The sequence below is a fragment of the Sorex fumeus genome, unplaced genomic scaffold, assembly GCF_029834395.1.
Source record: "Sorex fumeus unplaced genomic scaffold, SorFum_2.1 ptg000058l, whole genome shotgun sequence".
Lineage (NCBI taxonomy): Eukaryota > Metazoa > Chordata > Mammalia > Eulipotyphla > Soricidae > Sorex > Sorex fumeus.
In genome coordinates this window covers 17,827,403-17,843,783 of record NW_026606115.1, presented here as the reverse complement: position 1 = coordinate 17,843,783, position 16,381 = coordinate 17,827,403, and the positions used below count along the sequence as shown (strand labels likewise).

At 42.6% G+C, this 16,381-nt stretch overlaps 1 protein-coding gene across 2 annotated transcripts in view; it reads left to right on the top strand.

Annotated features, from left to right (window-relative positions):
• LOC130034220 (NACHT, LRR and PYD domains-containing protein 12-like) overlaps positions 1 to 9,620 on the top strand; it is a 32,358-nt gene extending 22,738 nt beyond the window's left edge. For both annotated transcript variants that reach the window (XM_056125790.1, XM_056125789.1), the window contains 6 exons: positions 808 to 987; positions 2,139 to 2,309; positions 2,417 to 2,587; positions 4,034 to 4,204; positions 4,334 to 4,504; positions 7,450 to 9,620. In XM_056125790.1, the coding sequence (XP_055981765.1) occupies positions 808 to 987; positions 2,139 to 2,309; positions 2,417 to 2,587; positions 4,034 to 4,204; positions 4,334 to 4,504; positions 7,450 to 7,531 (946 nt within the window). In that variant the 3' untranslated portion in view covers positions 7,532 to 9,620. The remainder of the gene's footprint in view (positions 1 to 807; positions 988 to 2,138; positions 2,310 to 2,416; positions 2,588 to 4,033; positions 4,205 to 4,333; positions 4,505 to 7,449) is intronic.
• Positions 9,621 to 16,381: the final 6,761 nt, after the last annotated feature.

Here is a 16,381-nt window from a genome sequence, read left to right as displayed (position 1 = left end):
GAGTTCTGGAGGGTGGCAATGAGAAGATTATCTCGTGCTGGCAGGTGGTGTCTTATGGGTATGACCCTTGGGTCGCCGGAGACTGGGGGAAGCATGCAGAAGATCTCTGCTCCCGGGTCCTCTTGAGCCCAGAGTCCAAGGTCACAAAGTTCTGCATTTCCTGGGTTCTGTGGGACTTCACTCATGTGTGAGGCTTAAAATGAGGCTCCCATAACCATGCCACCAGACTCAACCCTCATTAAAGGAAGTAGTCTATTTTATGTACTTACATACTTATTTTTGTTTGGGAGCCACAGCTGGCAGTACTCAGGGCTTATTCCTAGTTCTGCACTCAGGAATCTCTCCTGGTAGTGCTTGTAGGACCATATGGGGTTTCAGGGATCAGACACAGGTTTGTTGCATGCAAGGCAAACACCCTACCCATTATACTGTTGTTTTAGCCCCAAGTAATGTACTTTATCCAAAGTTTACTAATTTAAACATTAATTTCATCTGAAAAGAAAATTATAAGTTTGACCAATTTTCTGGGTAGCAATATCTTAGTTTCCTAAGGTAAAAATCTCTTGAGCATTGAAACTTTCTAAAACTCACTTTGAAGCTTTCTTTTCAAAAGAGCTCTATTTAAAATACAAAATTGCAGGGACCTAAGAGATAATAAGGCTCTTACCTTGCATATGGCCATCCCTGGTTCAATACCCAGTATCACATATGATCTCCCAAGCACTGCCTGAGTGATCCTGATACTGCACGACAAACAGAATAATAAGGCAACTATTTCTGTCTTTGTTCTTTCTCCTTTCTCTTCAGCTTGAATGGCAGCCTTCATCCTGAGACCTCAGAGACTGTTTGCGAGTATCTCTCATCTGTTCTCATTTGCAACACCTATCTCATTGAGCTGAACCTGAGTGAAAACCCCCTGGGGGACACAGCGGTGAAGTATCTTTGTGAGGGTCTTAAACACCCCAACTGCAGTTTAGAGATATTAGAGTAAGTTTCATTTAGGACTGTGGAATTTGTTCAATGCCTGCTCTATCCAGGATCTACACTTGAGGCTTGCAAGAAGTTATTTCACCTTGTTTGTGTGCATGTGTTTTTGTGTTTTGTTTTTGGATCACACAAACTGGTGCTCAGGGCTTACTTCTTGCTCTTCATTGAGATCACTCTTAGTGTTCTTGGGGGACCATATAGGTTGCTATGGGTAGAGCCCAGATCAGCCACGTGCAAGGCAAACAGCTTACTCATTGTATTATCTCTCCAGCCCTGAAGTTATTTTGCCCTTTCTACACCTCAAAAAAGCACATGATTTAGGTTTTTGTGGCTTCATTATATGGAAACTGAGGGTTCTGGGCAAAAAAATGACATGTGGGAGGTCAGACCACTAAGAAGTATTATTTGATATGACTCAAAATATCTATGTCTCCAAATTTCATGCATTTCCATTACATGACAGTTCTGTGTGATTACAAGTATGACATTAATTAAATATGAAACCTAAGTCACTTTTCTTGCATGTGGCCAACCTGGTTCAATCTCCCACACCGCATATGGTCCCCTTAGTCCTGCTAGGAGTGATCTCTGATCATTGCTGGGTGTGACCCTAAAATAACAACAACAACTAAACGATGCCTGTAGAGCAATGTTCTTCAACACCTGGTCCACAGAGATCAAAAGGTTGAAGACCATCCCCCTAGTGCCTTGATTATAACTGCTGGTTGACTGTGAACCAGTATGCAGGAAGGGTGCAATCTGCATGTGTGAAAGGTTGAAGAGTGCTGCTGCAAATAATACCTACTATGTACCCAATACTGGGATAAGTGGGGGTGGAGTTACCAGAAGGATTGTAAGTGACAAGGCTGCCTTAAAGACACACAGATAGGAAACCATTGATAAGTGGCACAGTTCATTGTAATCAAGCATCCAAAACTGTAGAACATTTTGCAATGCCAGATGAGCTCAGAGAAAGGTAAGAGGTCACTCAGGACTGAGGAATATCAAGAGAAAGCTCTATGGAAGAGGTGGATTGGGAGTTGTAACTTGAGGGCTGTCAGGAACTTAGCTGAATTGGGAAGGCTGGGAGAATATTCCTTGGAAATGAAATGACAGCAGTAGCTGATTTTTCTCTCTTTTTCTCCGAGTAGCTTGAGCACATGTCTTCTCACAGATGCTAGCTGTCTGGATATTTCTTCTTTTCTGCAAGTAAATAAGACTTTAAGAGAGCTGTTTCTGTTCTCCAATACCCTGGGAGACACAGGAGTACAGTATCTCTGTGAACCGCTGAAGCATCCGGATTGTAAACTTGAGAATCTTGTGTAAGTTCTGCTCACCTTTGTCCCTCTCATGGGTTTTGGTACTGGTGACTCAGTGGCATTCCCACAACCATGAATAACTGTCACGTTGGTTTCCCTCACTGTTCCAGATTATCTGAATGCTCCCTCTCTGCGGCATGCTGCGAGGCCCTCGCCCAAGTCCTGAGCTCCAGTAAGAATCTCACCAGGCTGCTTCTTATTAATAACAAAATTGAAGATTCTGGAGTGAAATTGTTGTGTGAAGGATTAAAACAGCCTGACTGTCAGTTAAAGAACCTGGGGTAAGTAGTGGATTTTAGCTGCAGGCATGTTTTCGATGTTTCAGAAACTCCCCAAGTTAAATGACTAATTTTTGGCCTGGTCACTGAATCTCTTCATTTCATTTCATTTCATCATCCTGTTATTCGTCGATTGCCTCGAGCAGGCCCCAGTAACGTCCCTTTCATCCTAGCCCTGAGATTATATTCAAGGCTCTTTAGGAGAATGAGACCCATCATTGTTACTGGTATTTGGCATATTTGGTACGCCACGGGGAGTTTGCCAGACTCTGCCCTGTGGGCAGGCTACATTCAATAGCCTGCAAGTTTGTCCAAAGTAGGAATGAGACAATAAGATGTCATAAAAAAAAGTTCTGATAAGATGTCACGCGGCCGCAAATGCGGCCGCGCGTTTCGGGGATCTGGATTTTATAGTCTCTGAGTCTTGGCCGCTGATGGGATTACACGGCGCCAGGGGGCCAGGTGGTGGGTGTGACCCCCGCCTACTGGAATTTGGAGGATCTGGGTGGAAGATGCTCGACTCCAATCCGAGTAGGCTTGGAGGTCTCGGCCCCGGAACCCGCGTGGCTTTGTCCCTCTGCCAGTACCTTCATGTGTGCGGAGAGTGATCTCAGCATGGTGGTGGCTGGTCCTGGAGGTCTTCGGCTGCCGGAGCCCTGGTCGGGGCGGGGAGGAAAGCTCAGCCCACTCCCCTCCAAGGGGCCCCGGGAAGGAACACCCAGGCGCGGGGGCAGAAGACTGCACTGTTCTCGTCCGGGATCTGGATTTTATTTATTTTCACTGAATCTCTTAGTAAGCAGTAAATGAAGAAACAAGTAATTTGAAGAGAATAAATCTTCCCTTCTCCACAATCTCTGCTTTTTACTATCCCAACAAATTTTTATGTAGTTAACATTCTGAATGCTTTTCTGTCGGGGGGAAGAGAATGGGGAAAGTCTCCTAAATAATGCTCAGCCTAAGAAATCTAGGGAATTTCTAGAGAGGGCCTGAAGATGTGATGATTCTCAGGTCTCACTTCTTGGATACTGCCTGAGCTACCCCAGTGGTGCTTGGGGGCAACCATATGATGACAGAATCAAACTAGGCTCAACGGCATGTAAGGCATGTGCCTTAACCCCTGTATTATCTCTCCAGACCCAGACCTCTGATTTTGAAATTTGGGTGACTTCCAAGCAGTGCTCAGGTATTCAGTGCAAGAACCTGAAAGATGCAATGATGCTTAATCCCTGTGGTCGTGGCGATTACCTAGACTACCATGCAAGTTCTGGTGCTTCCAGGGTTGTACCCTGCAATGTTGTTATGACCTATGATGCTGGGTATCAGTCTCATGGTAGGCATGCACACTAACCACTGTACTCTCTTCCAGCCCTTAATGCTCTTATGTTTTCCTAGTGGGTGGACACAGTACCAGTGATTCATGCCAATCTCCCCTACCTTATTTCCTGGCAGATTGTGGACCTGTAGCCTTAGAGGAGAGTGTTGTGAGGATCTATCCAATGCATTCTACACCAATGAACACCTAATAGAACTTGACCTCACTGACAATGCCTTGGGGGACAAGGCCATGCAGATGCTTTGTGAAGGTCTGAAACACCCTTCCTGTAAACTGCAGACTTTGTGGTAAGCAAGTAGGGATTCCTCTTCCACTGGGCTCACATTCTAGGCAGTACACTAAATGGAGCATTTTGTGAATGTTGGGGTAAAACCGAATTTTTCCTTCAATCTCCTATTCCCTCTCCAATTCCCCAGGTTAGCAAACTGTCAGCTAACAGATAATTGCTGTGAAGCCCTTGCTGCTGCCCTCCTTGAAAATGAGAACCTGATATCACTGGACTTATGTGGAAATGACATTAAGGATTTTGGAGTACAGATACTGTGTGATGCGGTGATTCATCCCACCTGCAACCTAAAGACATTATCGTAAGTTGCAGTGGTTGGGGTAAGCAGTGGGGAGTCAAGAAAGGCATGTTGGGTTTGATCATTGCCTGTGCAGTGAGGAAGTAGAAAAATTGCAGGGAAGCCATGCCTAGGGAAAATGTCAAAGTAAGTTCGATTGCCAGTAGGACCCAGTGGCAAGAAGAGAGGCAGAGAACAGGCAGAACTGGATCTTATTGCCAAAAGAAGCAGTGTGATGTAGGACAAAGGAGCACTATATTCAGTAAGGTCTAGCTTTAGTGGTAAGTATAGTATCTAATAGTGATTTCTTATTACTTACCTTTCCTTGAACTTCAGGCAGTAAAAAGGAGCTAATGCCCATACCTGACTGTCCAGTGTTAGTATGAAGGGAGACATTAAGAATGTACCTAGTTCAACTCTTGGCCCATAGGAAGAACCCTTAAATATTATTAACATTTTCCTAATACTGGCTAGAGGATATAATGTTTGCAGTATAAGAGTCTTCAAGATTCAAGAGGATGAAACTGTAATGGTGCAATTACTAAAAGTGGGGGACACTTTCTTGTCACTGTTCATCTGCCAGCTCAGCACGTTGGCATGATAGACAAAGTAGTTCTTAATTAGGATACAGCTATATTCTGTTGGCAGATCACCAGTGACCAAATGGTCATTCATATCTGGCGTTCAGAACTGGAACTCAAGATGGAAAATAAAGGCTGGGTGCAAAAATTCCACATACTGAAGCCAATTTTAGGGACTGAATAGTAAATGAAAACAGTATAAAGGCCTGATTACAAATCTGGCTGAAATGGAAGCTTGTTCTCTAATAACAAACTGAACTTCATTTCAGAGGCTCTGGAGTATAGTGATTGTTGTCCAGAAAGAGGGCACAATATGATAAGCCTAAGGAGCCCACCATGGTTTCTTTCTTGGCAAAAGGTTTCTGAAGTCTTTATGGTGCACAATTTGAAATAATCCCATTGTTTCTCTGAGTAGAGAAATTTAATATGATGGTTATTTTATTTTATTGCTTTGGGGACCACACTGGGCTATATCAAGACTTACTCCTGACTGTGCTCAAGATCATTTTTGGCTGTGTTAAGAGGACCATACACCATTGCTGGGGATCAAACCGGGGATGGTCACATAAACTATGGTCACCTGTACTGTTCTCCAGCTGCTGTGTAATGCTTTATAGTGCATGTGCTGCACCAAAGGTCCTGAATAACAGCAAAGAGAAATTATTTTGCTGGTGATGCCATATGGGGCTGGAGCGATAGCACAGCAGTAGGGCGTTTGCCTTGCACACAGCCAGCCCGGCCAAGCCGGGTTCGATTCCTCCACCCCTCTCGGAGAGCCCGGCAAGCTACCCATGATGTATTCAATATGCCAAACACAGTAACAGCAAGTCTCAAAATGGAGACATTACTGGGCCCGCTCGAGCAAATCGATGAACAATGGGAGGACAGAGTTTTTGTTTGTTTTGTGATGCCATAGCATTATGTATTTGTTGTAAAGAGTCTCACTATTTCCTGTTTCTCTCACTGTTTTTTAACTAATATACTAACATTCTGCTTTCAGGCCAGCCTTCAGACTTGTTAATCAGCAGGTTGATAGCAGTGTGCACTCATGGAAAATGCAAAAGAAAACACACACACATACACAGAGAATAGACAGTTCGCTGTTCTTACATTTTTTTATGCTAGCATTTCTAGGACAAGGAACTCTGAAATCAATAGAAATATATACTTTGCAAGGAAGGTGAGAGGAAATTATTTAATATGATGGTGGGTGGAGAGGGACTATTTCTGGAATACCTCCCAAAGGATGGACTCTTTGAGAGCTGTTTGAGTGCAAGGGCTGAAATTTATTCCTCATTGTATTTTCTCAGATAAACTTCTGGGCTCATTAATTTGTATAGTATAGGAAACACTTAAGGAAGATCAGTTAGTAATTTAGAGCAACCGAGGCAAAGCAAAGGACATTTAATGATATGTGGGGTTGTAGCTGGAGAGAATTGGGAAATTACGGGAAAGGAGGAGTTTTTTTTTTCTTTTGGGCTTTGTTTAGAGATAGGGAACTTTGTTTATTTTTAGTTTTTTTTTTATTGAGTCACCGTGAGATACACAGTTACAAAGCTGTTCGTGATTGGGTTTCTTTCATACAATCATTCAACACCCATCCCCCCACCAGTGAACATTTTCCATCACCAATGACCCCAGTTTCCCTCCCATCCCCCTCCCCCAGCCTGCCTCTATGGCTCTATGACAGGAACTTTCCTTGTCTCCCTCCTTTCCCCCCCACCTCTCTCTCCTTCCGGGCACTATGATCTGCAACACAGACACTGAGAGGTTTTCATATTTGTTCCTTTACCTACTTTCAGCATGCTGTTCCTATCCAGAGTGATCATTTCCAACTATCTTTGTCATAATGATCCCTTCTCTATTCCAACTGCCTTCTCCCTCAGCACTTAAGGCAGGTTTCCAGCCATCAATTAATCCTCCTTGCCCTGGTGTCTACTGTCCTTGGGTATTAGTCTCATGTCTCATATTATGATTTCTATATTCCACAAATAAGTGCAATCATTCTGTGTCTGTCCTTTTCCTTCTGACTCATTTCACTTATCATGATACTCTGAGATAGGGAAATTTGGAGAGAGAGGGAGAGCAGGAAAGATAAGAGAGAGGGAGAGAGAGTGATTGCAGATAAAGCAGTAAGAACTATTGAACAAATGCAAGTGGGACCTTGGACTAGATGGGAAGGGGCAGGAGGAAGTTAATCATTGTCTCTCCTGAGACCTATAACAGGAGCTGCAGCTGCAGGAGGAGGTAGACAGCTGACTGGATGAAGGGCAGAGCAGGTTATGGACCATTGTGTTGTCACATAGCATGTGTGTTTTACCATGCGGAAAAATTACTAAAGGCCTCTGCCCACTTGACTTAACACAAGATTCTTTTCATTTTCCACAGCGTTGACACAGATCATCTGAATGAAGAAACAGTGCAAAAGATGGAAGCTTTAAAAATAAGCAAGCCTGGATTCACCTGGTAGTTTCCAAATCAAGCCTGTGTTCAACTGCAGATTAAGTACCCCCCACCCCCACCCTGTAGCCCTATCATTAACACTTGCCCAAAATTCTTGTTCCAACCCTGTTACCCTTTGCTTAGAACACTAATATGAAGCAAGGAAGTGATTCTTTCTCTCTTTTTCTTTCTTTCTTTCTTTCTTTCTTTCTTTCTTTCTTTCTTTCTTCTCTCTCTCAGAAAGTCTTATTGTTCTGGATTCAGACTTAGATATAGAAACTCTCAAAGAAGACAGTCTCCATCTCTTGGCTGTCTGGTCTTGGTGTCTCTTTTGACTTCTACTAGTTGCCAAAAGTTGAGCGTACTCTGTGGTCTCTTTGTTTTCGTGGTATTCTGTTTCTTCATAGAACAATCCGCTTAGTAGGATGTAAATGGCCTTCAATAATAAGTACCTTGCAGTCGTATATTAGGTTGCAGTGCCTACCATGTTTTCACGAAAGGCCTTGAAGGTGAAAGGTGAGATTTAGAGAGGTTGGGAGTAGCTCCAGGTCACACATTGGTGGGGGAGCTAGGATTGGAATGTAATCAGGTGTCCAATAACCTAGACCAGGCAGGGAGATAATTTTTAAAAGACCTAATGAGGCCACTTGGAAGAAGCAAGGTTCTTAAAGTGATTCAAGGACAAGACTGTATACAAATACTTTGAGCCCATGATGCTGATTTTAAGCAAAGCTGTCATTTGAGAATGAAAGAATTAGCTATCTTAATAGATAAAGGCTTCATGGAGGGGAAGCTTGCATGCAAACCTTGAGAATAAACAGAATAGAGATGGGGGACTCGCAGCCACTGCAGGGCAATCGAGGTATCACTAAAAACTGCTAGGGAGAGAGTAACGTGTGTTAGAGTTTTTGGAACTGCCACAGTATTCATGTATTTGGCTCTTGAGTATGCTCTTCAGCTCCCAGCCACAGTTCCCTTTCTAAGCTTTTACTAACTCCCATAATGTGTGTACTTGTTTAGGAGACATCTATGGTTGACTCACTTTTCATCTTAGACGGCATCTTGACCAAATTAGACCCTATAAATCCTAGTGTTTTGACTCTGCCTACCTTTCCTAAAATACCAGATAACAAGTGGATAAAGGAAGTATGAGCATGGAAAGTCGCAGAGTCTGAGATAGGTATGAATGTGGTGCAGAATCCCAGAAGGTGGGTGTGACCTGATGAAAGTGTCGAGTTGTCTGGAAGCAACATGACTAGCTGTGGGACCCTGAATAAGTCACTGGCTTCTTGGAACCTCGGTTCTACTCATCTCTAAAACAGGAAAAAATGGCATTAACTTTGCTGAACTGTTGCTCCTGACATAGTACACGAAGTAATGGTAGTTATTTGTAAGTATGTTGCTGCAATATAGTTCAGTTGTGTGTCTTTGCACACCCAGATTTTCTTGCTGTGTGGTCAGTGTACCTTGTGTATTTGCACTAAATGTGTATGGTGGAGGCAGTGCATCTAGTGGGTGGAGAGGACACACTTAATAGGAAACTTAGTGAGCTGGCCAGCTGCTCCATACTCTGTCAGCGTGTCTTGTTCCTGTTGCCCTGGGATTCGATAATTCTTAGTAAAGACACCGAGCCTGGCCTGAGAATGATCTGAACAGCAGTTTGTTTCCAATTTTTGCAAGGTTTTCCTTCCCACTAGTTATTTAATATTTATTGAGTATTTATTATGTGCCAGGTTTTGTGTTGTGTTTGCTTTGCAGTGATGAATTTGCCTTTTCCCATGCATTTTCCCTACCATGTTCCCTGACTGTCCTTTGATAAACATCTAACAAAACCCAGTCATATTAAGAACCAGGATGTAATAGTAAATGAAAAATTGCAAAACTTTGTGTATGTATACTGTTTGTGTACAAAGGGATATACACACATGTGTATATATGGAGAGGCATATACTAGAAATGCTAACAGTGATTACAAGAGGCAAGAGGAATTTGGCAAGTGTGAGTGGTAGAAGAAGAGGAAATGAACTTTCACTTTCATCTACAGCCCTATGATCTTGATGCCTTTATATGTGCATATTTTACTTTTGTAATTAATAAAGCTTGTGTGAAAAATAGAACTCAGTTGTGCTGATTATTTTTTCTTTTGGAACTTAATCTAGAAGAAAATATAAGGAAAGCATTTATTTTAAATTTTGGGGGACCACATCTGGCAGTGAGTGCTCAGAGCTTACTTCTGGTTCCATGTTTAAGGATTATCCCTGGCCCTGGTTAGGGCCATATGGCATCCAGGAATTAAACCTGGGTCAGCTGCTTGCAAGGCAAGGGCCTTACCCACTGTACTATTTCTCAGGACCAAGGCAACCTTTTATAAACATAAAAGCCCAATGCAAAAGCTAACAGAAGCCAGAGAGATAGTACAATATGTAGGGTGCTTTCTTGCGTGTGTCTGATGAGGGTTTGAACCCTGCCATCCCATATGTTCCCCTAAGCACTGCCAGAAGTAATTCCTGAGTGCAGAGCTTGAGTAATCCCTGAACAGGTGTGGCTCAAGAGGAAAAAAGAAAAAGTAAAAGCATAACGATTGACATTAAAATTAAAAGTTGTCCAAGTGAAATGATTCAGAAAGAGAGGGACAGACAGAAGGACTGCACTCATTTGTGGAGTATAAAACAACATAACATGAGGCTGACACCTTAGGATAGTAGACACGGGACAGATAGATTGCTCCATAGCTGGAAGCCTGCCTCATGAGCAAAAGGGAGAAGGCAGCTGGAATAGAGAAGGAATCACTAAGAAAAAGATGGCTGGAGGAATCGGTTGGGATGAGAGATGTATGCAGAAAGTAGATGAAGGAACAAACATAACTTCTCAGGGTCCGTATTGCAACCATAATGCCCAAAAGTAGAAAGAGATTATGGGGAATATTGTCTGCCATGGAGGCAGGGGAAGGGTGGGAAAGGAGATACTGGGAATATTGGTAGTGGGGAATGTGCTCTGGTGGAGGGATGGGTATTTGTGTGATTGTAACCTAAACATGAAAGCTTGTAACTATCTCACGGTGATTCAATAAAATTTTAAATATTTAAAGTTCTCCTTGTATGTGGCTAACCTGGGTTTGATTCCCAGCATCCCCTATGGTCCCCTGAGGACCACCAGGAGTTATTCCTGAAAGCAGAACCAGGAGTAACCCCTGTGCATTGCCGGGTGTGACCCAAAAAGCTAAAAAAATTAAAATTTTTCTATAAAAAACATCACTGTATCCCTGTCATCCAGTTGTTCATCGATTGCCTCGAGCAGGCTCCAGTAATGTCTCCTTCATCCTAGCCCTGAGATATTAAAAAGTGCCACATTCGAGGCTCTTTCACGGTCAGGAGAATGAGACCCATCATTGTTACTGATTTTTGGCATATTGAATATGCCATGGGGAATTTGCCAGACTCTGCCATGTGGGCAGAATACTTTTGGTAGCCAGCCAGATTCTCCAGAGTAAGAACTAGATAAAAAGATGTCGTGAGGCCACATTTGCTGCCGCATGCTTCTGAGAGCAGGCTTTTATAGTCTCTGGGTCCTGGTCATTGATGGGATTACACGGCACCAGGGGGCAGTTGGTGGGTGTAATGCCTACATACTGGAAGATGGGGGATCTGGGTGGAGGAGGCCCCAGTCTCAATCTGAGCAGGCTTGGAGATCTATGCCCTGGGTCCCGCACACCTGGGTTCTTCTTCCGGTTCCTTCATGCATAAGGCTCGTCCAAACATGTGAGAGTGGTCTTAAGCATGGGTGTGGCTGGAACAAGAGGTCTTCAACTGCCGGGGCTCTGCTCGGGGTGGGGAGGGAAACTCAACCCACCCTCCTCCAAGGGGCCCCCGGTGAGGACAGCCAGATGCAGAGGCAGGAGACTCTGAGCTGTTCTCTTCCGGGAGCGATAACACAGCAGGTAGGGCATTTGCCTTACATAAAAAACAATTATGAAATAAATTTTTCATACTATAAATCAAAATTTAACTTTAAAAAAACAAAGCATACTCTTGTGGTGATGTAGATTGAACCAAAGGTCTCACACATGTTGTATACCATCCATATCCCTGGACCAAAACATGAGGGCTTTCAATTTCTACAACAATGAAGTAGCAATAAATGGGTTTGTTTGCCCTATCACTTTCTCAAAAAAAATAAAATAGACAAAAAACATGGTATTGTTCGTTTTGACATTTCTTAGGGGGCGACCATACCAGGCAAATTTCAGAATCTACTCCCAGTAGTGCTCGGGAGACCATGTGGTGCCAAGGATTGAACTGGGGTTGGTCACATACAAGGCAAGTTTCCTTAACATCTCTCTATAACTCTCTAACTAGATAAAATACATGAAATGACATTTTTTTTAAGTTTTGCTTAATGGAGATGAGATAAATGAAGCAGAACTATATGTATTTTCCCCCTGCCATGCTGCCATAGAAACCAGATGACATGCATGCAAGATATGTACTTTACCACTGCACCACAATCTTGTCCTCAATAACCATTATTAAAGACCGTGCTCCGCCCTCTCCTCTCTGGAAAGAAAGATGGCGGCCACATGGGAGCCTTGTGGATAGCAAGTATGAGACGGGGGAGTGGGGGCGACTAAAACCTCATGGGTCGGGGGGCGTTCCGGTCCGTCCTTCACGCCCTACCGAGGTCACCAGTTGCCCCCCGCGAGCGGCTCTCCAGCACGGCCATGGCCCCAGAAGCACAAGGACTTAATGCAGAACCCAGCAGCTTGGAGCAGAAAAGTGAACGGACTATGCGTTGATCCAGCCCATCAAGTCTGCCGGAGGGGAAAGGGTGTTGCCCCATTCGCCCTCTCCTCTCTGGAAAGAAAGATGGCGGCCACATGGGAGCCTTGTGGACAGCAGGTATGAGCCGGGAGTGTGGGGGCGACTAAAACCTCATGGGAAGGGGGGCGTTTCGCTCTGCCCTTCACGCCCTACCGAGGCCACCAGTTGCCCCCCACGAGCGGCTCTCCAGCACGGCCACGACTCCAGAACACAGAAACCAATTTCTTAACTATCTGACTTTCAGTAGAAATACTTCCAGGGTCAATAGGTAAAATAGCAGAAATCCAAAACCAACATTTAATTCTTGAACCCAGCTGTAGAAAGCAAATCACTTCACAATGCTTTTTCAGCATGTCTGATTTGGGGGGGGGGGTAAACTCTAAATAATAGTGGTGAATCTTTTATTGAAACAATCTAATCAAAGCGGATAGAGTGTTAACTAGAATTCATCTGCCTCACAGGGACGGGGAGGGGTGGGGGGTGGGGCTTTATTGGGGTTCTTCATGGGAAAAAATAAGTATTGGTAAAGGGAAATGTGTTTGATATTTGCATGACTGAGACATAAACCTGAAAGCTTTGTAACCTTTCCCCCAGTGATTCAATAAAAAAAAAAAAAAAGACCGTGCTCTCAGAGCAATTAAGTGGCTGATACTTGTATAAAGAGGTAAAGAGCCAACCACATGCTGCCTATAGGATAGGTAAAGGCCCTCCCGTTGATCATCGATTTGCTCAAGCGGGCCCAGTAACGTCTCCATTGGAGACTTTGTTGTTACTGTGTTTGGCATATCGAATACGTCACGGGGAGCTTGCCAGGCTCTGCCGTGCGGGCAAGATACTCCCGATAGCTTGCCGGGCTCTCCGAGAGGGGCGGAGGAATCGAGCTCGGGTCGGCCATGTTGGCTGCGTGCAAGGCAAATGCCCTACCGCTGTGCTATAGGAAACCCACTTTATTTTTTGGTATTAGAATTTATTTTTTATTATTTCTTGAATATATTTTACTTTTTTTCAACTGTGGTGACTCAGGCATACAATATTCCAACACCAGAGTGCCACCTCATCCCCTTGTCAAACACGGTTCTGCAGGTCAAATCTAGTCTATCTCCAATTGCCATTTTTAATGCCTGAATTATGCTTCTGTAAGTTCTACATATGAGAGATTGTTCTGTTTTGTCCCTCTCTCCCTGAGAGACTCAACTCAACATAATGCTCTGTAGTGCCATCTGCATAGCAATAAATTGCAGGATTTTATTTTTGCTTAGAGCCAAATAGTATTCCACTATGTATACATATCAGTTTCCTTTTCCACTTATCTATTCTCAGATTATCTCCAGATCTTAGCTATTATGAATTTGTGCTACGATGAACATAGCACTGCAAATATTTTGTCAAATTATTGTTTGGGGTTTATTGGGATGGATGCCACAAAGGTGAAATCACTGGGCTCTAGGATATTCCAATTTCCATTATTTGAGAAATCTCCACACTGCTTTCCATAGAGGCTCAAGCAGGCATGTCCACCAATAAAGGATGAGGGTTCCTTTCCCCCTACATCCCTAAATTTCGACTACTTTTGATGTGTGCCAATCTCATGGATGCAAGGTAATATTGTTTTAAGTTGTATTTCCCTCATAAGTGATAAAAAGCATTTTTTCATATACCCACAATGGGCTGGAGCAATATCACAGCGGAGGGCATTTGCCTTGTGTGCGGCCGGCCCAACTGAGCCAGGTTCGATACCTCTGCCCCTCTTGGAGAGCCCGACAAGCTACCAAGAGTATCTCGCTTGCATGGCAAAGCCTGGAAAGCTACCCGTGATGTATTCAATATGCCAAACACAGTAACAACGGGTCTCACAATGGAGATTTTACTGGACCCTCTCGAGCCAATTGATGAACAACGGGAGGACAGTGCTACAGTGCTACATATACTCACTGGCCATCTTATATGCTTTTTGAGAAAGTTCTGTCAGTCTTCTTCCCCAGTTTCTGATGTACAAGAAACACATAAATGAATTAAACATAAGGTGGAGATGTAAATGTTGAGAGTTTTTTTTAAATTGGAGTGTCAATAATTAGAGGAAGTAGTCTACAAAGCAAAAGTATTCCCAGAAATAAGAGGACTGTTTTGTAATAATAAAGCAGTGAAGATATATAATTATTAAGTATACATGTATCTAAACAATAGATTAAAAATGCATCAAGAAAAAATGACTGGGCCTCAAGCAAAAATAAGTAAGTCTAAAAATGTAGTCATAGACTTCATACATTTCTTCATAATTAATAGACCAAAGAGACCAAAACCAAGTAAGAATATAAAGAAACTATACCAATAATAAACTTGGTCTAATTGACATTTATGTGGTGTTAAACTTAGCAACTAAATATTCTTTTTAATGTACATTTAGCAAGATAGACTATATTGGGCCATTTATCAAGTCTCAGTAAAGTTAAATAATTCTAGCTGTACAAAATATGTTTTCTGATCACAGTGGATCAAAATGAAAGGAAATATATATGGAAAACACCCCAAATACTTTGAAAAGATTATAAATGATGCTAAATAAGTTATTAAATAATCCATGACTCAATAACAAGTTTCAATGGAAATTAGAAAGTATTTGGAACTGAGTGAAAATGAGAACATAAGATATGAGTTGGACATAGTACAGCTGAGAGGGAATTTTTTAAATGCTGAACACTTATGCTAGAAAATAAGTCTCTTTTGGGGATTCCCAGTTGGTGCTTAGGAGACTGAGGGCCCATCCTATGATTCTCAGCAAACCACGCCAGCAGTTCATTGCAAGAGCCCAAGGACTTTGTCCCTTATTTAAGGCAACACTGTAGTGTGGTGGGGTGGAGGAGGGGTGGAAGTGTATGCTGCTCTGATTTCATCCATTGATACGTAGTGCCATGTCGTTCAAGGGATCTAACTGAGGTCAGATGCATGCAAGATGTGTGCTTCACCTCAGTACTATCTCTAGACTGAAAGGTCTTAAATTAATGATACTGTCAATGACAAAAATTATTGAAGGGTATAGCTTTAACATTGAGATGCTTAGAGTCTGTGTTTATCACTTTGAGGGCATCAAAGGAGTTTACTAGAAAGAATCTATCATTTCATTTTATTTTTCTCTCCTGTTCAAGTTTCACTTCACTCAAGGGCTGAGTAGTCTGCTGTCTATATATCACATGGGGTAAGTAGTATCCTTTTCCAAAAGAAAGAAGGGGAAGGAGAGAATGTATAGTGGATAAGGTTGGCCTGACACAAGGCCAACCCCAGTTTTATTCCTGACATGGTGTATGGTCTCCCAAACCCACTCGATGAGTTATCCCTGAGCAGAGATCCTCTGAGCAGAGCTAGGTATGACTCTACAAAACAAAATAAAACAAAACAAACTCAGATAGCAGTAGTGTAGGTGGTAGCAGTTGTATTGGTGGTGGTGGTAGTGGCTGTGGTGTTAGGAGGAGGAGGAGGAGAAGGAGGAGGAGCAGGAGGAGGAGAAGCAGAAGGAGGAAGAAGGAGGAGGAGAAAATATTAAACATGTAATTGTGATAAGCATTGCTCTTTTTTTGATACAGTATTATATATATTTCACAACTCATCATTGTATGTTATCAAAGTATACCTACCAGATAGGGTTTGTTCTTTATATATTCTTATTTAGTTTTATGAACATAAAATATTTTCAAGAGATATAATCTTTATGGTATATATGAGACGGAGATGTTAAGCAATTTGCCAAATATCACACAGCTAGTAAGGGAAAAGCTGATATTCAAACTTATATCTGACCCAAAACCTGTGTTCTTATCAGCCATACTGTTCTGGTAATTCATTAGCATTTGACATGAAAATAAAGGAATATTATTCCATATAACAGGTGTATATGCATATTCTATTATGTGGTTAGCCTATGGGATGTAAAAAAGATGAGTATACCCTGAATGATATTACAATAGCTTAATATTGTAATAGCATTAGCTCTCATCAGGGACTATGCTAATAATTCTATATATATTTATTCATGACAGTTCTGGGACCATAATTGCATTTTACAGATG